This window comes from Trematomus bernacchii, unplaced genomic scaffold, assembly GCF_902827165.1.
Source record: "Trematomus bernacchii unplaced genomic scaffold, fTreBer1.1, whole genome shotgun sequence".
In the NCBI taxonomy this organism is placed as follows: Eukaryota; Metazoa; Chordata; class Actinopteri; order Perciformes; family Nototheniidae; genus Trematomus; species Trematomus bernacchii.
This window is the reverse complement of record NW_022987727.1, coordinates 15497979-15524947: the sequence shown is the minus strand read 5'-3', so window position 1 is coordinate 15524947 and position 26969 is coordinate 15497979. Positions and strand designations below refer to the sequence as shown.

The 26969-nt window shown below is 39.2% G+C and overlaps 1 protein-coding gene across 1 annotated transcript in view; it reads left to right on the top strand.

The window, feature by feature from the left end:
• Positions 1-26969, top strand: part of nphp4 (nephronophthisis 4) — a 183892-nt gene that overhangs the window by 11047 nt on the left and 145876 nt on the right. Inside the window, exons 3-5 of the mRNA XM_034145454.1 lie at positions 11024-11193; positions 11545-11609; positions 24953-25102. Coding sequence (XP_034001345.1) covers positions 11024-11193; positions 11545-11609; positions 24953-25102 — 385 coding nt within the window. The remainder of the gene's footprint in view (positions 1-11023; positions 11194-11544; positions 11610-24952; positions 25103-26969) is intronic.

Sequence of the window (26969 nt, the reverse complement as noted above, 5' to 3'; positions counted from 1 at the left end):
TAACATATTGACTTGTACTAATGTATGAATGCTCTGTAGCCAAAAATGGCACCAAGGTGTCCTCATTTAAACTGCGTGAATCCCAGATAAATGTCCTGCAGTAAAACAAGAACCTACATTGAGTCTTGTTATGTTCTGTCTTCCATTCTCTTTTTACAAGGCATGGCACTTCCTACAATAAAAGTAGCGAGCCCATGAAACCAGCCTGTGTTAAAAGTCGAATGATTGATGGACACAAGAGCTGCTTGGGCAGCATAGACAGGCCTTCAGCTTACCTCGGGGCTTAATTCCTCCTCCCTGCTGGCATGCTACACTAAGAGATATACACTTCAATTATACATGGGCATGGTGGGGACGCAGGCCCTGCTGCCTTGCCCGAGAACTGATCAATATTTCAGCTCCAAGGGGACCAAACATCTAGCGAAGCATCTGCTGCTTAACAGCTTTACACATTGAAGTGGCACACCCCGTAATACACATCTATATACTGTAGGTGTGTGTGTGTGTGGGATCGAGGGGATTCAAGGGCCACAAGAGCTATGCCGAGGTGACAGTAGGGAGAGATGAGAGCCTCGAGGAGGTGTTAGGTCTATGTGTGTGTGTATTGACTTGATTCCTACTTCTGCCAACCCTAGATCATTTCTCTTCCTGTCCTTTTTTCACGCTCGCACGCACGCACGCACGCACGCATACACACAAACACACACACGCACACATCATTGCCTGTGTGTGGGGTAGTGATGGAAAGAGAAACTTTGTGACGGAGAGAAAGAAAGAGATCTGTCTTGTACTTTGTTCTTCCAGCCTTTGACATATCAACATCAGCCTTTGTCGCGATACACCTTCTCAGAATACCTTTTTGAATGTGAAGTCTGGCAGTGTTCCTCCAATCCTTTCATCGTTGTATACTTCCTGCATTCCTCTCTTATTGTGATGCATCTATAGCATTCACTGTCAGTACCTGCAGCTAGTCTGTAAGGCATTTTCACACAGAAATAAAACAAATGTCAGGAGACCAGAACCTGGGTGATAAACTTAAGACTTTACTCAACAAGCGCTTAGATCTGTCAGTGGGTATATTGTTGAATGTAGAATCTTTCATTGGAGTCAGGGACAAGGCAGCAAACACCAGAGGCACTGTAACAGAAAGACGAGTAACAGGGACTAACAGGTTATGGGAGTTGTGCTGATTAGGAGGTTTTGGTTGTGTGCAGGCATGCACTATTGAAACTGGAGTCAGAGTTGATGCTGACAATGGGTCTGAACTGTCATTGAAGCTAGCTATAAGGAACATATCAGAATGACTGCACTGCAATGGTTCTTTCATCTTGTTGATTTCTTATCTGTCTCAGACCCGCCTTGGCTATGATCCAGGGCATATGACCTGTCTGGACAAATATAACTCTGAGTCAACAATCACTCTGCTTTCAGGACTGTAGTCAGTTTCAACTTCATCTATTAAACCCTAGTCAGTTTACAGTCAATATCGTTCTTTGTAAGTGTCTTTCTTTCCCATATTGTACTCTTAAGAGTTTGTCTCTTTCTATTATAAAGGTGTATTTTCACAGTGGCACTTTAAATATACAATATATTTAAAGTTTATCCTTAGTACAACTATGATTCTTGATTCTCCCTTCACATTTTTTTAAATCACTATCAGAAGGGCTAAATTCCCCCTCGACAAACCTTTTGAGCCAAAGGCCTCTAAACAGTTTCAGGGGAGGATAATGGAATGGGAATATAACCAATGTTATATAAACTTTCAAAATTAGATCACATAGAATAACCTATAACTATCAGATCAAACAACTACTTAAATTAAGATTAGGAATCTGTCATTTGTCATAAACCAGCAATTGCTTGTTGACAGTTTTCAGTTCTTATTCACATTTTATTCTTAGTATTCAGGTTCAGAGCTATACCTGCTGGCTAATCCTCATTTACAATGACATGGCTGGTAACCTTTTAATAGCTTTACTGGCTGTTAATAAATCTCTGTAGTCTAAAAAACCTTCAGATGGAGATTTCTGAAAATTGGTCGATAAAAGTCTTTGCTGGATAGAAATTCGTATCAATGTCACGCTCATTCCTTGGAGGGATTCCACATAATTGGGCTGTTACTCCAATAAATCCTGCAGTCCTCATCTTTGGCTGATAAATCCGCTTTTCCCTGTCTTCCACCTGTTCTTTTTTTCTATCTCTGTTTAGACATAAACTTTTATATCAAACCCCTTCTTTTCTTACTTCAGCCACATTGCACACCTCGGGGGACACATTCACTGCCTCCATTAATGGAGTCCAAGCTACTTTATTTCCTCGCACCAGTCTCTCCGGTGATAGAAAAGAACATATTTTCTGGCTTCAGCCTCGCAATCAGCTCCATTACCCGGCTCGTTCTTTTTGCACCTGTCATGCTTCAGGTTTTTACTTACTGCCTCCTCCACTTCTACATCTCTGATTCTGCAGAATAGCCCATTTATTTTACAGTATAAAAAGTGTCAAGAGTGTATAATGCTTAAGATTTTGGCATTTTTTTAAGGATCTAAATTAAACAACAATTCAGCAAGGGATAGAACTGCTACCTGAATCTCAAGGTTCTTGAGTCGTAGTTTAAGACCCTATGTACCTTGAGAGACAGTAGACGGTATAATCCCAAGTATAGGACTTCACAGAACCACCACCAAGTTAAAGGGAAGTTTTCCCTTTGGAGGTAGTGTTATTTTGCCTCGATCAGTCAGCAGTTACTGATTTTTCTGTCAAATTTAGGTCTTTTTGAGTTGACATAGAGGCGATTAGCATTTGGACCATTCACCATTGATGTATCATTTTTCAAGCTGGTCTAATAAGTTGTTCTTTGGAATGGACCTGTTAAGCTACGTCCATTCCATCCACATTTATTTTTTAAATGACCATTTCTTGTGTTATCTGTTTCTATTCAACTGGCTCTGCCAAAGGAAGATGATGTCTCCATCTTGAACCCACCTACATAGCAATAATGAGAAAAGCAGCAAACCATTTGAATTGCTGACAAACAACAGAGATGGTGGAAGTGATTCAAAGCTATGAACTTGGCCAAGTCCAAATTATGTTCAGACTAATTGGGACTTATTTTTAGACTTCACATTGATTTTGGGACATGTATTGCTCCCCTGTTAGTACGTTGCCAGGTTTCCCCTTTTCTCTCTTTTTTTGGATCCTCCAGTCTAATTCAGAACAACTCTGACGTTCTTTCTTTTATTGGCTTTTTGTCTATTTTCTAACTACAGATCGTTTTAAACAGCTAGTGAAGTTATTTGGAAGTAGGTTTTGGGTAGCTTTTCAGCAGGTCAGTTTCTCATCAGCTCAAGAATGTTGGACCTGTGAGGACTTCTCGTTGAAGCTCTATTTGCTTTAACTGTCACACGTATGCATACTTAATCCTATCTGACCGAGCAGTGACATAATTGGCCACAAGGAAGCCTCGAGCCACCATCCCTGCCATTTTCTCTGCCTCTCTATCATCCATCTCTCATCCTTCCTACGCTGGTGACAGTCACAGAATTTCACAGGATTTGTGATGCTGATACCCGCTGGTTCTGGGCCTGTCAAATGACTTACTGTATCTCCCTCTCTCGTTCTCTCTCTTCCCTCCACCTCAAGGCGTTGGCTATGCTGCCAAAACTAGTATCAAAGCGTTACAGCCAAGAATCTTCCAGAGTACATGTGCCTGCTAAGCTTCACAGGACTTCGAGGCCTTTGAGGTTATATTTGCTTTAACTACAAAGTCTCAGGGTGAAGGCCGAAGGAGCTTTAATAGTTATAGACCTAAGTAGGAGCTCAGAGTAACATGAACACTTATATAATGTATTAAATGTATATGTATTTTTTTCTTTTAAATTCTGTATGTTGTCAACCTTTGTTCACCTATAGACATACGGTATAAAGAAAATCAGATATACATTCATTTTCAATAATGTCATCAATAATGTGAAGATAGGGTTGACTATTGGTGCTTTCACAAAAATGTCACACAATGATCATTTTGATACATAATCATCATGTGGATCTGATTACTAAGCTGGTAAGGCAAACAAGGACAACAGTCTAGGATTTTAATAAAAATACCAGATACCAGATTTAAAATACCTTTAAAACCAGAAGCAGAGATTACACTTACAATATTAGGACATCGAAAATATAAGACGATATATAGTTCCACATGACAACACTGGTATAATATGGATATATTGCCATGCTCTAGTCCACACACATCACATGCATTCATACAGCTGCATACAGAACATGTGAATGGTAAATACGAGCATGCAGACATGTCGAGCAGCCCTGTTATATAATTCCCGGGTAGCTGACACTAGTTCTCCCAGCCTCCCATCCAGTGTGTTGGCTAAATGGAAATGCCCTGTTTGCTTTTCTTTTGGGAAGCCTCCAGGGGTCAAACACCAGGGCCCTGTCAATTACACTCCAGTTGCTCTGGACATCTATGCAAAAACCAATGCTCATTTGCAGCCTCTTTTGTTTTGTGCATTGCCTGTGATTCCCCCTTCAGCGCTTGCCCAGTTGCCCACAAGTCAGGCATTTGAATAACCACCTCGAGGGGGCGGGGAGAATTAGCCTCAGCTTTACAGTCCAATGATAGCACTATGAGAGGTTCATAATTGCTTGTTTGGCACCCAACAGCCTCTAATGGCGCTTTTCCACTGCAGCACGTAGCACGGTTTAAGCGGGCCGGGTCACTACTAGGGGTAGTTCCGGCTCAGGGCTACTTTTTCACCTTTTTTCTGGCCCTCCACAATCGAGGTTCTTACCGGGCCAACAACCGGGCTGAATATGCTAAACTAGTGACATAAACACTCTCGACTGCTGAATGGTCAGAGAGAATCGCTGGCAAGGGGGCTACAACTACAACAAAATGAACATATTTGACCGTGATTTAATTGTAATACACGTTGCAAAATGATGCCGAAGTAACAACATACTGATACCGGTTAGTAAAAACCATGAATTAATGCTTTGACAAGTCTGCAGACAGACGGCAGGCGAAAAACCTTTTAAAATGCGTGTGTGGAGATCGGATCGATCTAAGCTGTATATGCTCCGTCCACACTCACAACAACGGCCTATACAGACATACATAAACCAGCGACTATTCGCCATGACACAGACAGTCTGTGGTTTGTTTAACTTTTGTCTAGTTTCTGAACAGATATGAGGAGCTGTGAGCTCTGAGTGCTAACAGCTAACAGCTGATGTTTTGGTTTTGTGGTTTGCATTGAAGATGACGTCACGGCAGTTTTATGCAGCGTCACTCCGCTAGCCGAACAGCCGATCGCCCCGCCTACACTGCGTTACTATAGTTACTACACCAGTAACTAAACTGTAATGGAAACGCAGCATAAAGTGAGCCTGGCCTACCAAGGCCTAACCATACCGTACTAAGCCGTGCTAGGTCCTGCAGTGGAAAAGCGCCATAATAGGACTCTATGAAGCTTTAACACCAGTTTTTTGGTTAGTTTCTTCCGAAATCAAAGTTGTATATAGTCCTACACATTAACAACCAATGAGTAATGCTGTAGGACACTTCTGTTATCCTCTTCAGTAGACAATAAGTCTGCTTATAGTGCTGGATATATATTTGTTAGTACTTATGTGTATTCATTTTATTCAATAAATTCGAGACTTTTACTATCTTGAACTGTCACTCTAGGCTTACTGTATAGAACTTATCCAAAAAGTTCCCCCTTCACAACACATAACATGATATTCTCCCTCTATGGCAGTATGATAAAAGGTTAGTACCAGAATATAATTGTATTACCTGCTTCCATAGCAAGTAAAACCAGTTTATTATGATACAGAGCTAAAATAGTTTAAGGCAGAACCACCATCACAAAGTTCTTCGTTTACTCTTTTCTACCATAGTGTTATATCACACAACCGCTTCCTCACACTTTCTTTGCCTCCATCCTGTCATAGCTCTGTTTCTCTCACCCACAAAGGGGTCTCAACACAACCCTCCCATAAGCTGCAGACAGTCCGGGTGTTGGCAGTGACAGCGACTTCAAGCTACATGCCTCTCTGCTAATGATGTTTTAATGTCACCCCATTGCCATTCGCCTCACTTGACTCAAAACGTGTGTATGTGGGGGGGCGGGGGCTGGATATTTACCCCTGCGAGAATCGATTACTGCTTTGTTGACAGTCGCTGCGCAGTATAACCTCTCATTAGGTCCAACATATGCTGCGCCTGGCATTGCTGCCGATGCAAGCTGTTTTCTCAATGACATCTCCTGTGGCGTCAGGAAGGAGCGAGATCTCATAACATTGCCTTAACGTAAAGTTCTGGGGGAAGAGTGCAGTGTGTGTTTGCTTTGAAATAGTACACATTTGGAGCTTTGTTCAGGCAGACGAAAGTTAGTGTTATTTTAGATAGATTTCTGTTTGCACACGCCTTGCTCAATTACTGTTTTTACAAACCTTACAGTAAATGTATTCCTTATTTGCAGTACTACCTCCCGAGTTTGGTCGCAGACGTAGTATCGCCATGCTTCAGCCCAAATCTAAAGCAGTTTCCAAACAACATAGTACATCTAAGATATCTGTGAGTTAATACTGGAAAAAAAGCCCTTTGAGGTTTAACAAGGTGCAGTTTAAGCATGCTGTACTGAAATATCCTGTGCAAAACAGCTCCTGTGTCCTGAATTTAAGTTACAATATTTATTCAACAGTTGCCACCATTTTATCCTCATTCCAGCTTGTCTATCTCAAAATATTCATAACTAATCATAGTTTCTTTGAGCATTGACTTCATCCTTTGAAAATCTCAATTACTGTAAATTGAGCAGGGGAAATATTTGTTCTGTGGGGACACAGTATTTACCTTTTTTTGGGTTAGAACAGAATCAATTTGGAGGTATATCAAAGCAGCGAGGCAGATGAAAAGAAAATCTACCTTTTTTGAATTGGAAATTCGTCACGAACAATGTCCACGTTTGGATTGCTCTGAGACTGGGGGCTATGTCTTTCACCACAATGCAAATCCCACATTATCACAGGAGGAGGTAACCTGGGGGAATATAATAGAAGGTATATAGATCCGGGCCCTCAATGTTTAGGTATTACATCTCGGGATAGGTTCAAGAGAAGTTTAGTCACAGATGAGACTTCAATGTGGGACTTGAAGTTGAAGGGAAATAAATAAATAAACTGAGGAAAAGTACGTTTTCAGTCCATAAATACTGAATGGCATGCATCTTGGGATGGGGGATATTTTTACTTTCTCAGCTCGGAGCGTGTTTACAGCTGCTAGAATATCTGTCTGAATCTCAGCTCAGCAAACATACACAATATGTGTTCAGCCCAGAAAATGGACATCACCATCATAAAGTGGTTCAGTGATAATATATTTTTGTAGTCCGACTCGAGAGTAAGCATAGCAAGGGCTCCCTTGACTAAAATCATTGGGATTTTCCATTGGATTTTGGAATATCGCAGAAAATAAGCTGTCGCAAACGCACGTTGATGATACTTACACATTTTGTTCAGCAGGATAACCTCTACATATTAACACCACTTTCATAATAGTTGAGTAAAAGCAATCACCAGAAATACATTTTTTGGGTGTTAAGGTGATGACGTTATGGAGTCTCAAAGTCGCAACTTGTTAGCAACTGCCGTACAATCTTTAGATATACTCAAGTGGTTTGAGACATATTTTACGTCGTAGAACACAACGTGAAGATCTCGTAATCTTGTGGTAACCACAGCCATTATTTTGGAAAATATAGACAAAACATATTAAAAAACCCTTTGACACAAGGTTACCCGTAAAGGCTGAAATGCTAACTTTTCCGGTTTGAAGACTAATTTCTATACCACTCTATTGAGAAAAATGTCAGAGTTGAACTGAGATACTGTGTTAAGATTTCATGAAATTACTTTTATCTTAAATGTTCCTCTACGTTGAGTTATCAGGCATTGTTGCTCATCCTATATACCAGGGGTCAGCAACCTTTTTGATATGAAGTGCCATTTAAAAAAAAAAAATGTAATCAGTGTGCCAAATCCACATTAAGATTATCATTAATTGCAATTATGACATCACATCAACATTTCCAACGGGTCTGTAATTGTATTACATCAAAGTGCATAGCAACATTTCAAAGAAAGCAGCCATCCTTATGAAAACATTCACATCTGAGTTGAAATCACTAATCACCAATGATGATTAAGCACCAATCTTCAGCAATAAACTTGCAATGTGTTAACAGCAAATGTCAAAACGGGTGAATTAAATGTAACAAACAGAAACATGAGCACCGAGTATGCTCCCATCCATATGAAAACATCCACATGTGATTTATCACACAACAGGTAGGCTTTTTTTTTTTAAATATTGAAGTTAAAAGCATCAATCTGGTGCACTTTGAGAGCATAATTAATAGATATATGGATACATCTCTCAACACCCATATGAAACAGAACTGTAAACAGATTTTCTTTTTATTTATGGATATTTTACAAATCACTCACCTGTTAAACTGTATTCTTGTTTTACTATCATATAGTATTTCATACCTGTTTTTCATTTATTCTCTTATTTTTTGATAACTATAATGAACATGTAAAGGTGTGCCTTTACTTCACCTGAGCTGAGGTTATTTGAGCCTCTCAGTCTGACAGGAGAAGTAGTTGTACTGTACTGTAGCTAGCATATTATTTTAGATGGCGTTATTGTATGATCAGTATAACAGATGAACAGATCGCCACTGGGCTTTCAACTAAAGACACAGCCACGCAAAAACTGCGGCATGTGTACAGCTCCTTATGGGTAATGCAATTTGTGAAGTGCCGGCGCGGAGTTCCGGTGCGCTCCGGCAGCACTACACCCCTGATCGTTTTAACACGTAGGAAAGCAGCAGAAAGTCGACTGGAGTTAAAGAGAGCGGGGCCTAGAAGTTATCCTTCTGCGCTGCGTTGCATGGCTTCCTTCTGCAGGTAACGGGGAGACGCGCTCTGGCGGCGGTCTCGTTCAGGATCCGAAAATACATTTTTTATATTTTGCACACTTATTCCACTTATTACTAGTGTGCCACTGGTTACCATTGCCTTACGCGTGCCTAGGGTTGCCGACCCCTGCTATATACCCTCTCACTGCCCGTGTTGATGTCACAGAAATTTGTTTTTGTTGAGTCTGCTCCAGCAGAATACTTTTATCTTAGCAGACATACCAGTTATGAGCTAGTTTGTGAATCTCAACATCCACGTCCTGTGAATAAACAAAAACAGACAAAAAACTGAATCAAACCCTGGCTCGACAAGAATCTTTCCCTCCCACGTTTCCCATTTGTATTCAGCAATGTTTGCATCTGGAAAACAAGTAATTGAAACCCCCCATGCTCATAGATAAAAGACTGATGTGGTCGAAATAAGAATGCCTCTGAGGTTTTAAATTTGAATATATTGCTCTGTGGTGGCTGATGGCCGGGGTTGAAGATGATCAGCCTCTGCCACAGTGGGCTGGGAGAAATTGGCTCTGTATTTCAAGGTAGCTCATGTCTACTTATGCCATTTTTTTTTTCTGTTGACACTGTCATGTTCTTCTTTATGGCTTTGAAAAATCACAGGCGTTATTGTGCTCGGGGACCAATGGATCACAGAGAATTTGTGGGTCTTTTTTTATCATATTCAGGCCTTTGTACATGCAAATCATTGTGGCTCTGCTGTAGGTGGGTTATTATTTTCAATTTGAATGGCAGATCAGTGTCTGTAAACAATTGCACCTACCTGGCACCGACTACAAACAGCCTCCCAAACGGGTTGACTGTCTTCCTCGGAAATGTGTAAAAATAGCGAGGTCAACCCCCCCCATGTAATCCTAAGGAGTGTCATCACCAGAGGGACATACACGCCTCCTGAATGTGAGATTTGTGAAGTCACACATTCAACCATTCAGGTTTGCTTGCCAACACTGGATGTTTGGCCCCTTCCTTTCGGAGACCTGCAATATGAAGATTGTAACGAACATCCCGGGCATAACAGAGGATCAAAGGCAGCACAACAATTGGATAATAGAAATGCTTTTCTTTGTCTTTCTAAGTATGGGATACGACCCATGTTTCATTTTTGCTGTGGAGGCAAACAATTGTTTTGCTTGATTATCAGAATAAATTGCCATTTTTTTTCTGGTTTCTCATTCATTCTGATCATCTTTGCCCATTTCTTTTTGTGAGAGGGTATTTTCTTTCCCTCTTACCAATCAATAGTTGATGCCCTATCCAGTCTGCTGATGTGATTTTCATTTGGGCCACCTTTTTTCATGATGATTAAAGAAAAAAAATGCTTATTTTAGGAGCTGTTGAATTACATACTATACTATATGGCCATACATTTATTAAATGAATATGTTTGTGGTACTGTAGTAGCATTTCCCATTAATTAATTAATTCCCATTTCAATGGCCCATGTTTCTTTTATAATAATTAGTATATATTTCTGTTACTTTGAGCCGTTTATATAATTCAGTGTCTCTGGAACCAAAGTTTCCAATATGCGTGTATATTTTTATGTTTACATTCCCTCGACTACAGTAACTCGAATGTCTGTATGAGTTGATGCTTAATGGCATGCCAGTAGGTACCAAGGGACAGTGTGCCATCTGTACTTGTTTATATGTCATTACCCTGACATGATTCCCATAATGGAAATTAAATAGTATGGCAATATACTGTACATTAAAAAAGCTTTGAAAAATGTCACAACATGTTGGAGGAGCAGAGTACGTTCTTTTACCATGCTTACACATCCCCGTTTGGTTTGGTGAAAGATCCCTGGTGCTTTTCTCTGACCTTTTTTTGGACTGCTATGACCCGCGTATACCACAATTTGATACCAAATTTTACTTTTTTGTTCTTGTTTTAAATTAAGATTACTGTTAAGATCACGTACATTGGCATTATATATTCCAATGGACATTCTGAACATGTTGTTTTTATAACAATACTTTTCAACCCATGTGGTTCTGTAGGTCCTGTACTTCCATACGTCTCTGCGGCTGCTCAGCACGGTGGTGGTTCTGGAGCTGGTGTCATTGTCACCCAGGCCAGACGGCTCCCAGCAGGCACTGGGGCGAGGCTTCACTGTCCTGGAGCTTTTCACCAACAGGCCAGAGGCTCAGGCTGCTGATGGGGACAGAAGGTGATTAGCATTTTTAATTACACCAGCCAGGTTTCTCACTTTGTTTCCAATGAGGAGATTGTCAAAGAACAGGTATGGTTGTTATGAGGGGACTGCCAGATTATTATAATTTATACCTGTTAATCCCATGCAATAATATGTAGCACAGGATGCTAGTAGAACTATTACTTTACATAAGCAGTGTTTGTTTGCTCTGTTTTGCTAAGTTAGTTTGGTTGAGGGACACCAATTGTTCACACATCATTCATTAAATGTAGCTAGCACAACATTAGACATGTTTTTGTTACATTGGCAACTATAGCTGCTATTCAGTCAGTCATTCATACAGGTTGTTTTCAATGTATTTTCTAGGCTCAATCTACACCATGGATCCCCAAGAAGCCTCCTACACTCCCTTCTGAAGGACACTGTTGAGTGTAAGGACATCTTTTATATACTATGTTTTGTGAATCTGTATTCCTTTTCACTTTGACCCTGGAGTAATGCAGCAGGAAAGCTTAGTGAGGCTCAGCAGTATATATTTAGAGGCCAGGAAGGTGACATATGCTTTTATAGTTGAGAACCTTGACAACTACAGCATCTTTAGGTACACACGACAATACACGAGGCAGTACTCTCCCTCAGCTCTGCCTTGTTACTGCAAGTCGAGATGTTCTAGAAATTAAATATCAATGATTCACTAACACTTCATATAATCTAAAGCAAAATTTGTAAGACATAACCTCTGGAGACTTTAATCCATTAAGGGGTGCTCTGCTATGACAATTCAGCTCGGCATGGAAGGAATGTGCATAGATGTAAGAGTTCTAAAAAAGTAAATTTATAAACTACTTGAGTAATTGCCTATATTTCCTGCAAAATAAACTATATTGAATAATAAATCATTGAACTTGTCTAACCCTGCTTAGCTGGCACTGCCATCCTAAAGCCTTGCTGACTTGGAAAAACTCCCACTCCAAACCTTATGAGGCAAAACAGAATAAATATTCGGTGTGAAAGCTCCAAAAAGAGATACCAGTGCAGTAAGCCCTGCCAGAGAACAACACAATGTTTATTACAATGTGCAATGAGATGTGAAGCAGAAAATATAAGTATGAAATGACGGGTACCATCACAGGAGGACAGGTCAACTGCATTTATTGTCAGTCTAACACAGCCGTTTTCCAACTGTGGGTTCAAAAGTTACATTAAACAAGGCTCAATGTGGACAATGCTCGTTTGACATTAGCATCTTCGCGTAAGCGCGGAAACACGAGCAATCTGTCCAAACATCGTAATTAGTCGAAGAAATGCAACGTTTTCCACTGCCTTAACTCGTAGCTCTGTTGCCCCAATTACGTGTCAGGTGGAAGAAGTACTCAGATCTTGTACTAGTAAAAGTACAAGTACCAGAGTGTAGGAATACTCTGTTACAATTAAAAGTCCTGCATTCAAAATGTTACTCAAGTAAAAGTAGGTAGGCTATGTGTGGAATAGGAATGGACTAGTGATGTGATTATTTGCAACCTGCAGTACAAATAGTACTTAATGTTGATACAAATATTTTCATTAAAAAAATGTATTTAATAAACTACTACTCAGGGAAGTAGGGCTACTAGTTTCAATTAGGCCTAATTATTTTACAGTGGCACAGGATCAATCTCCAATACAAGCACTTTTGTTCATGTTCAATTCCTAATAACATATACAATGATGGTTGGATCTTTGTGTCTTGTTATTATTGGCAGAGAAAATGTAGTGTTTGTACAACTATATACAATTAATCCTACCAATCTAGGTGGGAACCGGGTTAGGGGGGGGCTTGAAAATGTTTCCAATTACCCTAGGGGGGCCTGACTGAAAAAGTTTGGGAACCACTGGTGTAAAGGCCCGGACACACCAAGCTGACACCAAAGAACTGACACAGACGGACTCCGACTGTTGCGTCGCCTTTCTTCTTGGGTCAGATTGGGTTATTTTGGTAGTTTACTTTTTAGCTGCATTTTTCTTTGTGGAGCCTGTGTGCGTGTGGCCAAGAGTGATTTTATAGATCTTAGCACTCTGCATGATACCTAACAATTACTTTTACAATGGATAGGAAGTAAAGAAAGTTTTACCTTTATGATTGAATAAATTAAAATAAATGTGGATCTTCCTGCTGGAGGTTGACAGTTTGGTTTTTCAGTCATGAGTTTTTTTTTGAGAATTCCAAACTTTTAATTGGATTATCTTTTATATCTTTTATATTAGACTTTTATCACTTTAGCATTTGAGAACAAGTCTATTTAAATTATTGAGTATGCTACAGAAGCTCAGGGTTGCTCTACATGTCCTCGCCTGGCCTAAAAACCAAGGCTATGAATTACAGAACACCATAGTGCCTCACAGTATGAATAACACTGTGCCCAGTGAGAGCCAGAGTTCCTGTCTTTGCTATCATGTCACATGAATATTAGAAAACCTTCTCTCAAACGGACTCTTATGCCCGCTGAATTATTAACCACATGCCTGTTGTTTGGTGGAACGTTGCGTCTTTGTTCTAAGTGATATTGCTGCCACTGTTGCTCTTTTATCGCCAGAACCCTTTTTTTATCTCTCCATATCGCTTTTACATCCATCATGGCAGGATTGCACAGTCCTGTATCTACTGCTTGACGTGAAGCATTTTTAGTGTGAATTTGAGAAACAAGTACCTAAAACTGTTCTGTGCTGGAATGAAATAAGTAAATTTCGTTATAGCAAGGATTCATGTCTGATTGTGTGAAATAATTATAATGAGAACACATGCCCTGGAGTCTGACATTTTTTTATTTGTTTATCTTTCGTGCATACCATATTCCACATTATTCAGTTTCCATCTGACTTTGTTTTTGAAAATACGGTAGCTCTGGATAAGAATAATACCTTCATTACTACTTGAAGTGTTGAAATGAAGTTGGGGTAAACTGAATAAAAGTGAATGAATTTAAACTACAAATGGCAGTAACTCCACATCACTCACTATTATTATTCATGTTATTATTACATTGGATGGCTATTTCTTATAGTCCTTAAACAACCTGATGACTTAAGACAAAGACACTGCTACACTTAATCTGGTTTGACCACCAAAACAAATGGCAACAACAGTGCACTGAAATCAGATGGTTTTAGTTCATTTAGGTTAACATGTAGAAAATCCTGATTACATCAGGAATGAGGGTTATAAATAATAACATTTGCATTCATCCGCTGCAGCCACTCTTATACGACTTATCTCTATTTTCTCTTCTTTCGCATGTTCTCTGAGGCCGGCTTATTAGGCAAGTCCCGCCCTCATACATGTTGGCAATCAATCCAAAAAGAGCACCCTTCAAGTGCAACAAAACTGAAAATATTCTGGTGCCAACATCGACAACGTGGTTACGTGGTGTGGGAATTTGGTTCGAGCTACTGGAGAGAACACACATTGCGTATTGACATACCAAGCTGGTTATAGGCTATTGCTAAACTGCGAGTGGGCGAGCGTCTGTTAGCCTAATTTTTGTTTGGCGGCGAACTCAAGTCAAGGTGGGACACCTTCTTTTCTCATCTTTCATCTTTATTGTCTAATCATTCTTATATACTGATATTTTCACAATGACAAGGTCTTCTGGAAAGAGTGGTTAGTGAGAGTACTGTGAAAATGGTTCCAAAAACACTGTTTCATTTTTAAAAGTGTGGCTTTTATATCTAGTCCTTGATTTTATTTTGCCTATTTGAGAGACCAATACAGACTACCGCTGCCTGCTGTTAAGGCGCAGCATGTATCAGATAGTTGGCTGTAGTCTTTGCAGTTTGTTCAAATCAACGTTTTGGCTAAGAAACTGGCAACGCAAGGCAACCAAGCCATCTCCTCCGTTGCCACTAGTTCTTTAATGTCTGTTTGGTGTTAGAGCCTTTAGAGAAAGAAGTGTTTTTTTATGCTGTGGTAAAGTTTTTGTAAACATTGTCTAAATGGCCCCCAGTTTGTTTTGTGATTTAGCAGTGTGAGAAAATAAATCTGGATTCTTCCTTTTGTTGAATGTCACATCAAAGACCAGCATTTTGTTGATTCTGTATCATTGTGACTCGACTTATTGAAAGAAGCCACTATTGACTGCCAGGCTATTGACTAAAATGAGCTTGTGTTTGTCACCCTTGTGTCTTCGGTACATTAAAAGTGCTTTCAATTACATTTTAGTACAGAGTACACTGTGTACATACGTTATGAACTTACCTGGTTGTTTCAGAAGAGCAAACAAACCTCGGTCCTTTTATTGACACAATGAAGCATATGTTCTGTTCCAAGGCCAGTCATTGTACTCTGTACCCTGGAGTACACAGGTAGGTCAATATGTTGCCCTCTGTTCACAGTGCAAAATGTGGTCTTTGTCTTCACACTCCACTGAGATTTGTTTGCTGCATCACAACATGCAGCAACAGTTACATTTAATATATTGCCAGTTGAAGTAGGAATAAAGACAGATAGACGGAAGGATACAAATATAGCCTGTGGCCTCGTGGTAACTCAGTGTGTTAGAAATCGATCAAGAATCAATGTAACACTGCAGATTAGGGTCAGAACGTTTTTCCAACATTTTTCAAAGCTTTTTTAATGTACAGTATATTGCCATACTATTTAATTTCCATTATGGGAATCATGTCAGGGTAATGACATATAAACAAGTACAGATGGCACACTGTCCCTTGGTACCTACTGGCATGCCATTAAGCATCAACTCATACAGACATTCAAGTTACTGTAGTCGAGGGAATGTAAACAAAAATATATACGCATATTGGAAACTTTGGTTCCAGAGACACTGAATTATATAAACGGCTCAAAGTAATGGAAAGATATACTAATTATTATAAAAAGAAACATGGGCCATTGAAATGAGAATTAATTAATTAATGGGAAATGCTACTACAGTACCACAACATATTCATTGAATTAAACATTATGACCTGAAATTGCTGCTGAATGAAAAGTCAGGGACTTGCTATATAGTCCTTTTGATTCATCCTCTGTTGAGTTTTCATTCTGAACCAAATTGGTAATCCAACAAAACATTTGACAAACATCTCTGGTCAAATGCAGAAGACTGTAAAGTATCACCAAATGATTGCAAAAAAACAGCAATATAGTCCCACATGTGTTGTCAATTGTGTGTCAAAGAGACCTTTTACAAAGATATAGATTAACAAAGAGTAAAAGGAGAGTCAGAAATTGAGATTAAGAATATGGTGGCCTTTTTTATTTGTATTGAATTAAGAATCAAATCATGACACCGAGATTTGGAATCAACATTTGTGATTTCCAAAGACACAGTTTTTATTTTTTGTATAAATGAAATTATAAAAATAGTTAAGGAATTAAGTATTGATGGATGGAAAAACACATTTGGTGACAGTTACAGTATAGTACAGATACATATACCAGCCTTTCCGTTTCGTGCACAAATTACAAAAAGTCAGTAAACTTCTGGTCTCCAAGTTGCTTCATTGAAGCCCCTTGAAGTGCAATCGCTGTTAATTACTAAACTATGTCAGTGCGAGAGAAAATAAACGGTTCATATTCATAAAGAACCCCCAATTAGTAAAACGTTGTCACCAAACAACCCATATTTGTATCGATATTATAGTAACTTTCTGCTGTTAATTCCCACTCCATCCTTCTCTGTGACCGGATGGACCGGAGAGATTTACATTTTCCAGACTTTTTTCTGGTCAAAGTCTGTTAAATACCAGCTAACAGAAACAATGATACATGCATATAAATAACAGCAGGCTTTCTTAAAAAAAAATGGATAAGAAAAAATCCACATAAAGGTATACCAATATATGTAGGAGGAGGCAAAGACCTATTTACATGCTGCATGTTTTTACAGAAATGTAACTTTAATATATGCATTTATTCAGCCCTTCCTCAATTCTGTTATAACAAAACAGAGTCCATAGTTTTGCAATGACCATGCCAGCTTGTAGAACAGGCCGTTTGGACTCTAAGTACGGTGGCTGAGAGGTGCAATCGACAATTACAAAGTGTGAAACACTTTAACAAAGCTTGAGACAAATTTACCTTTTATAAAACAACATTTTAATTAGCAAAACACTTTTACCAAAGAAAAAACAATTTAACATTAACAAAAACAAATGAACAAGATGCAAAACACTTTTACAAAGCTAGAGACAAATTTACAAGTGTCGAAACACTTTAACATTTTCCCGAAACACTTTAACATTTGCCGAAACACTTTAACAAACTAGAGAATCAAACCGGAAAGGGAATGCCCATCATACCAGAAGTGACGTGCAAGTGATTGACACAAACTTAAGTTTGTTTTGGCCGGAGGTTGCGCTAGACCTTTTCGCTTCCCGTCATTTTGATGGACAGGATCGTAACATTTCCGTCAAAATCCATTATAACCCGTCGGCCTGTACACAACTCTGACGGGGACGGGACGGGGACGGGGGGGACGCACACTCGCTCGTGAACTGTTAGCGCCGTGTTATGCATGCCCACTGCACCTCGCGGGAGCGAGCGCAGCGTAAAGCAAGCACTCACAGACATTTCAATGATCTGTTTGGCAAGGTAAGGTTTGGAAACAATATCATTTCCTTTTGTGAGGGCATGCATAATAACACGGCATAACACCGGAGCCCCGCTGCGTGGAAACTTTGGCGCTGTTCTGAGTTTGTTCTAATCTGTCAAAAGATTTTCAGGCTTTCAGATTTTTCCGTCATTGTTAAAAAAAAACGTCATCAAATCAAATCAAGTTTTATTTATAAAGCACATTTAAAAGCGACTTTTGGTCGAGCCAAAGTGCTGTACATGTAATAAAAACACATTACTACAAATCACAATAAACGACAATAAATTACAACAGATATATCTTAAAAAACTAAATAAAAATAAAACACACGGAAAAGTCAGGAGTCGTGCTCCGCTCTAACTAGAAAGCCAGAGAGAAGAAGTGTGTTGTCATGGACGGAAAATATTCAGTTCAAGGTTCAAGGTTCTTTATTGTCAATCTGACATAGCTACAGAGTAATTATGTAGTTGAAAATCTTATGTCACAGGCTTCTCCAACAATGCAACATAATAACATAATAACAATAAGAGCAAGAGCAATACAAAAAGAAAAATAGTTATAAAATAAAGTGATGATGTGGAATAGTGCAGTACGGGTCTATATACAAGTTATTGGAATGATATATATATATATTAGGTATTAGATACATATTATTGAGTAGCGGAAGAATGTTTTGAAGTTGTTTCAACAGTTCAATTTTTTAACAGTCTCACACGGTTAACACGACCTCTGGTTTTGGCGGATAGACCACCGGTACCTATGGACGGTACGAGTGTGTTTATGGTCGTTAAACATGTTTTGTCCGTTCTGTGGAAACCACCTGGGCCAAGTGACATGGTTTTGCTCATCACGATATACTTTCTCGTGCGCAAGAGATACATTCTCGTGCACACAAGAAAGTTACAGGTTCGCCAAGTAGGAAGTGGAGCTGTGCCTTTTACACACAGCCTTCGCTGTGTTTACCTTCATTAGACAGCTAAAGAGCAACTGCAGGCTGCTTTGTTTTAACCACACACACCTCTACACACACACACACACACACACACACACACACACACACACACCTCTACACACATTGAACTGCTCGATTATTCCCTCTATTACTCGTTTTATGAAGGAGATGTCCAGTCCACAATGCGCATGACGTGTGTATTTTATAACATTTTAATTTGTCTCAAGCTTTGTTAAAGTGTTTCACACTTTGTAATTGTCGATTGCACCTCTCAGCCACCGTAGTTAAGAGCCCATTGTAGTGCCAGTGCATGTTGTAGTATATGTGTGTGGTGTGTGTGTAGGTGAATGTAGTTGCCAGAGTGTGACCAGTGAGCGTCGGGGTATACTGGAGGTGGCTGCCAAACACTATAAGGCGCTTTCACACCGGAGTACTTTTCCCAGGTATAGTTCCGATAGTTCCTGGGATTTTGCTTTCACACCAAAAAGATCTGGAACTTTATTGCGAACCTTTTCACCCCTTTTTTAGTTCCTGCTAGAGAGCAGGGACTTTCCTGTGGAGAAAAAGGTTCCAATTTCTGATTGGCTGGGTGAATTGCAAACCACGCCCCGTAAGGCAGTATACGCCGTGAAGTTGTTTGCGGCCTGCCAGTAAACCCAAAGCAGCAGAAGAAGAAGAAGAAGAAGAAGAAGTGATGTCAGCGGCTCCCTCAGGGACTTATTCCGGTGTGAACGCGATTTACTAGATAGTTCCAGGAAATAAAAGTTCCGGGGGAAAGTTCCGGGAACTATTCCTGGGAAAAGTACTTGGTGTGAAAGCGCCTATGTTTCTATGTTCCACTGCCTAGCCAGGCTCTTTGCCACTGGCTTAGTAACACACAATTAATGGATGGAACTAGATAAAGACACAAAAAACATAAGGAAGAAAAATAAGGAAGAAAAAAGTAGAAGGGGTTTGTCTAGTAGAAGATTGACTTGGTGGAAACAGGAATGCAAGGTGATTGGATGCGTACAATACATTATCATAACTCTAATTATGGTGATTGTCATGTTTTTAATTGAACGTTACCATATTACATAATTAAATGGAAAGATTAGATTGGAGAAAAAACTGGGCTGATTAAAAGATAAAAAGTGGTTTAGCTAAAAGCATGAATATTGAATATTTGTCATGCCTCTAAAACTGTGGAATTTTGGATAAACACACTTTTCACTTTTGAGCAACGTTTTAAAAATAGATTTGCTCCTTAGTTTAAAGACAGAACCAAAGGGTGGGGGTTCAATGGAAAAAGCCCACATGCTAAACTATGAATTGGAGAGAACTAAATCTGAATTCAAACAGAAAGGGAGCATTGAAACTGAGGAAGAAAGAACAAATGGTGAAGTCAAAGCTTCTCTATTTTCCAGAGCTGGAGTCAGGGTCAAGAGGCAGGAAATGGGAAAAGGAGATAGAGGAACGGAAGTTGCTTTGGGGCTTTTGAAAGTCAAAAAGAGAAGGAGGAAACAAGCATGAAGGGAGGCAATAAGCTCATTGGCCCTTCTAAGTTTCTCCTCTCGACCAACTGTGAGGAAAGGGGAAGTAGTAGAGAGAAGCAAAAATGGAATAAGAAAGCTGGAGGGCTGCTCTCTGGGACCCTCTTAGTGCGATGAGAGGACAAACAGATGGTACATTGTGTTCACATTAGCATATCTTAATGTGAAGCAACACCCCAATGCATCAATTTATTGTGTGTACGTCTGTGTGGGGCACAGAAAGGTAGTGACATGACACATTTTCTCACTGATATCCTGAAAAGCCTCTCTGTGGCAAAGATAAAGAGGTTTGCTGGTGCCTTCAAAAGCCTTCTCCCTGCATATCTGACTCGAAGGCAACCCACATAAGTGTTTGTTTTTCACCACCCACGCCAAGCTTTATTGCTGTTTGGGTGAGCTTCAAACTTCCAACAAACATAATGAAGTTAAACACTTTCCCCCTGTTGTTGCTCCTTTACCTGTAACATGTTGCACTTTAGGCTCAGCTTGAGCCCTGGCAAACTCTTTACAGCATTTAAACTGTTATTTTTTGCGTTTTCATCGAAAGGATGCATCTCTATCACTGATTACAATTTAATGGTTTGATTTAAACTATCCCCAGTTCTTGAAAACTTTTCTGGTAAATGGTTTCCCAACAAAACTTCTGCCAACATTTTCACCAGTTTCAGAAGTTTCTTTGATACCTGTTTACTATCATGTTCGTATCTTGAGCAGCAATACTAATTTAACCCAGGAATACAGAAACAATTAAATACATTTGAACTCACTAAGGTTACTTTTGCTTTCTTTACATGGGCCTTATGTGTGTACTCATGGGAAACATTCCTATTCCCAGCATTCCTATTTGAATACATTATTATTGCACTGCTCTAATCTTTTAATTTTGGGCATTTTCTGAATTCTTTTTGAAAAGTTAACAGACATGAAATTGGTGGGGTTTCGTTCCTTATGTGGTACATTTTGTGACATGTGCTGTAACCATTCTGCAAACAATGCCCTACTTTATTCCTACATCCCTATTCCTGAGATTACCTAGTTTTCAACTTTATAAATTTGATTTTAACTTAATGTTTGCTGAAAAATTAGAAGGATGAAATATAATTTAATAACAACAATTTTCATTAACTCTGTTGTTCCCTAATGTATTTATCTTAAATGTTTGTGTTATGTTGAAATCTTGAATGTAATGTAATAAACGCTCTACTCATCCAGTAAAAATACAGAGAAAAACTAAATATGTCATAGTACAACACGCCTAAAATGTTGAAGGTAATTTAAAAACAGAGATTATATGATTTGTCTATATAATTTGACATACAAGTTTATTTTAAAACTTTAAAATATATCACCCATTTCAGATGCTGGAAACAAATCTTAAATATACAAATGTAACATATTTAAAGAATGCTTCTTTTTGTTCCATGTTCGTGTATCGAACAGTGGCTGGCATATCTGTATGAGATATACATTATGTGTTTCTGCGTTTTTATTTCAACTAAAAATCTTTCTGGAAATCATAGAAAAAGGTGCGCAAGTTTACATTTTCTAATGAGTTGATGTGTCTGATCACAATTCCAAAATCCATCAATTTACATAATATATAAAAAAATAAAGCATCACAGCCTTTCATTCAAGAGGCAAGAAGAAGGTCATGTTTTCCAGTTTTTACTTAATTGAATAATCCTTTCATCCCAGTTGATAGTTTCACCATTTGACATTGGTCTTTGGGACGTAACATGCAACATAATTAATGTAGGGATGCCTTAACACAATACATAGATATAAAATAATAAAATACAATTATGTCTATAAACATAGAAACACTTGCAGGTTCGCACTTAAAATCCCTTTCCTCTTACCTAACTTGGCTGCACAACCTTCTCTCAAAAAATATCCCCATTTGTTTTCATCTATATACTTTCTTCTTCCACACTCAACCATCTCCCAAAACCACTGCTTCTGTTTGTGTGATGCTGAGCCATTTCCCCCCCGAATTCCTTGGTTTCACATCTCTTGCCAAGATGCTGCTCAACTGACTCTGAGGTACCACACCACTGCTGTACGGAAAGATTTGGGCTAGTTTTCTAATCTATGCACAGCATCTGACTGAAACCCGAGCTTGATGCATAATGAATAATGAGAAATAAATGATGAAAAAGTTGCCGACACCTGGGCAACAACTGTGTCAAGAAAGTTATCCGCTTGATTTCCCCCCTTTCTTTTTTCTTCCCCTTCAAACCCACCCTACTTTTCTGTTTCATGGTAAAAACACCTTTTTATTAAAAGCTGCTGTTGCCACTGAAACCATTTGAAGAATGAGAAACTCACAGAGTTGAAGCTTTACTGCAACCTCAGAGATTTTGCCAAACCATTTGTTTGGCTTTAGACATAAGCAATTATTTGTAGTAAGTTCACTGTTGGAGAGAGTTAAAGACTTTGACAGGTATGAGTGATGGACAGGGAGAGGAGGACAACACAGCAATGTATACTAAATCATCTTTCCCTCTCCATCCCCTTTCAGTGGCTTTCAAGATAAAGGCACTGGCCTGGGAATTGATGAAAAGTTGTCAACAGAAAAAATTGACATTGTACCCAGCTCTCCTCTGAACTAAGCTTCCAATTGTTGTGATGTTTCATACTGTATAGAAAATACTCCTTTATTACAAAAATGTCTATCTCTCAAGTCTTCAAGATACAAATGATTTCAATTGAATTTAACATACAATCTGTTTTCTTATCATAATTCTACTAATCTGATTCCATCATGATCCATTTGTAATTTAGCCACGTTTATTTTCTCGGTTTAAACATTACAGATGTTTACTTATGATGTTGGTTCAAGTATACCGTTGTTAAGCTACCATTGGTCAATAGCTTGACTTTTTATACTCCATATAGTTAATTGGGTTTGGTATGTCTATCATTTTATGTTAATCAAAGGTCCAAATTGTATTTTGTTATAGTGAATATGAGACCTATATATACATTTATATTGAATTATATAAATGTATTTGCCCTGCATACCTAATGCATTTACAGAATATTTTAAATATCATCTGTAATGTATATTTCCAGGGTTATCCTTGTATTTGGGGTTTCTACTGAACATTTTCTACATCCTTTAATGTTCAAGAAACATATTATGTTTGTGTTACTGTGTCTGGAACCTTTCCCGCTCCAATAAAAACCCGCACTGCAGTGTAGTCTTGAGAAAAGAAAGTGCACCTTTTGCAATGGTAGTTCTTAAGCCCGATTTATAATGAGCCAACTTGTGACATAAGAAGGGGAGCAGAAGCTGAATGGCTGGTTGAATGCCATATTTTCTCACTTGGCAGTTTCGCCATTAGTAGGATGGTAGGCAAGCTAAAGGTAAGTGCACAGGCACTACAAAAAGTGGTTCATGGTCCTTTAAAGGTCCCCTATTATACTGTTTTTCATTAATATATTATAGGTCTCGTATATATATATACAAAACATGTCTCTGAAGTGTTTGGCTCGAAAAACCAAACAGATCATTGTAGCATCCCATAAACCCCTCTGTTTCAGCCCTGTTTCAAAAGTGCTGATTCTCTGTCTGTTACTTTAGATAAAATAAGGAGCCACTCCCAACGCCCCTCTGCAAGATATTTGGTTAAAAATAACACAATTGTGCTCTAGGAGGAGATTTAGGTGATAAGGTGGGGGGGGGGGGGTTTCCCTGACCCTTTCAGAATCTCTTTACACAGAGGGGAGGACACATGTTTATGTTTAAAATACATGAAAAAGTGGATTTTGCATAATAGGTGACCTTTTAAGGCTTTTATACAAACCCTGTTTACCGTGATAATTATGAAACAAAACACATACAAGCACTTGGATTGTCTCAGACATGACCACCATTTCACTTACCACTACGGCTCACCTTCAGATCGCTCACTGTCCTGTTGAGACAGCCTATGGGTGTGAATGGAACTTCCTGTATTGATTGTCACTGATGCTTTTGAAGGTGCAATCATTAACCCTGTCACAGTGAGAGATTGTGATGCTTTTCAGGCTTGAAGGAAGCCAAACATACGCAGCGCATCAAACACCACTTTGCTCACCTTCAAAATGGTCGGTGCTTTCAGGAATTGTGGGTCCTCGCTTGTCATTGGATGACCTGCTTGAAGGATGACCATGTCTACCTCATTGCTCATACCTTGTGCCTCATCCACGCTGCGGTGCTCTTCCGGAGGAGTGCCTTTTTCCAAGTGGAATGGTTGTCATTTCAGTTTAGCCCTGGAAAACGATGCTCGCAGTGTAATGGAACATTGCACCTAGGTCACCAGCACCCAAATGGAATATTGAAAAATGATCTGCGTGTTGGGTGTCATGTTGTCTGTGACTCATTGCTTTTTGGGGGAAATATTAGACGCACCAAGATGATTGATTCTTTGGGTGGTTTGGGAACGATGGTGGGGTGGAATGTCAAATCTGACTCATTTGTATTCAGAGTGGCAGTTTGCTTGTTTGTCAGGAAATGCATGTGAAATGATACAATTCGTTTTACAAATGTATTACAAAGATTTGGCTTATTTATAGCCAATGTGGTAGCACTAACATCGATTTGGCTTATTTAAAATTAATGTAACTGCAGGATTTTTGTGTTTGTATCTTCATGGTTGATTGCACTTATTGAAAGTCGCTTTGGGTAATATGTAATGTAATGTCTTTTTTTGCAGACAGCAGTCTCCTGAAGACTATAGACGGAGCACATTTCGAATATGTGTTAAAAAACCACCAGGCGTTGGTTTCCGTGATGCACCTCCTTCCAGAGAATGTCCTTATATCTGGAAATGAGAACATTCCAGGGCTTGCAACTTCTCCAACAGGTAAACCATTGTAATATTTCAAATTAAACAATCCCTTAACATTGGTTTGTTTTCTCCTAGCATCTCACACCAGATATGGAGCAGATCTCGTACATGCATTTAATGTACCTCTTTAGATGTGATGACAAAGGCTTTGAGAATCTAAAAATGTTTGGTAAAAGGTTAAAAGTGCTTGAATTCTACCGTTAAAAAGCTGTATGAATCCTTTATTTGTAATCCCCCCCCCATCTGATTTCAGCTCACCTGAAGTTAACCTCACTCTCCAACTCTCTATGCAGACTCTCTTCAACCATTACCATATTCCTTTCCTTTTCCATCTATACCATTTTCGCATAATTTCTGTGCCCTGTTCTGCACACATTTTCAGATTTACAAGGTAAACAAAATTAGCATTTGCCGTCCTTGATGAGAGTAAGTAATGCATATTTGGTCTATTGACAAAACTCTAGTCTAGACTACTTGTTGTTCAGTGTATCGTTTGTATTATTCCCTAACTCGTCAAAATGTATTTCTTTCAGACGAGAACAAAATAAAAAAATACGTAGGAGATTCTTACACTACAGATGCACATTAGTCCTCATTTAGAGTGGGCCAATAATGCTCATTTTCAGGTTTCACATTTGTATGTTTTGCCTCTACTTTGACTATTGTTCAAAAAGTGCTTTATTTTGTGCTGCTATTTTCACACTCTGTTTGAAACCAGAGCCCAGTCTGCTCTTATTGGTTAGCTGGCCAGCTCTGTTATGATTGGTCAACCGCTTAGAAATGTCCCCTCCTTTAACTTTTAAGTGTTTGAGCGCTAGCCAATAGAATCATGAGTGTTACCTTGTGATGTCACTATGTAACTGAAGTAAAATAACTACAATCAAGGCGTTTCAGGAAGGGAGGAAGTGCGTTGGAGAGAAACTCCCTCTGGCGTGAACTTTGGGATTTTAACCTTTTGCAGACCATATACATGCACATAAACATATATAACACACTACAGGAAAGGGAAAACCCAAAATGCCCATTAAAAAAATTAAAAAAAAGTTGGAGCAAAGAAAAAAGTCACCTAAACTCAAGCTAGATCAATCAAAATATGTCTCAACCAAACACCCTCAGCACATATCAGGTGTAATCTTACAAAACAAATTGCCTTTCTCCAACTTCGAATGAACAAACAGGACAGTCATCATGGTACTTAATAGTGGAAACTTATTCCCATCAGGAGTTGAGATGTCTGCAGTACTTGGAAAGTGAGTTTCTAAGGGGGAATGTAATGAAGTCTGACAGTGCGGAGCTATAATCATTGGGAGTCAGTGGGAGGTATGGTAGCCGGCTAATCCTCTTCATGTTCTGGGGCTGTGAGCAGCAGAGACCTAAGCTTCCTTTTAAGACCACAGCCACCAGTTTGATATGCACGCCGCATTCAGAACAGTCCAACTCTGCGCTCCCGAGACAAGGGGCTGCAATGAAACGCTTGATGGCTACATTACTCTTGAAGAGATTCCAATCACACTGGTTATTTCTCTTTGTTGTGTCAGAAAGGGGTAATTGTCGACTTCACAGGCCTCCCTGCTTTGCCCATTGGCTGAAATGCTTTCACAAATCGATTCTGATACAATTTACGCCAGATGGAAACAGTTTTTGTTGGATTGTTTGACAGCAGCTGTGGTATCTCTCTCTGTGGTGTAAATACTGTAGTGATTGGCATTAGGCAGCATACCACAGATCAATGGAGCATTCATTTAGATGGAGATGCTGTCCCTCAGCAACATTTATATACATTTAAAATCAAAGAGTGAGATCTTACCATGCGTACAGTACATCTGCTACCAAAAAAAGGGTGCGCTTGTTTCTTCATCCAGCTCATATATTCCTCCATGAC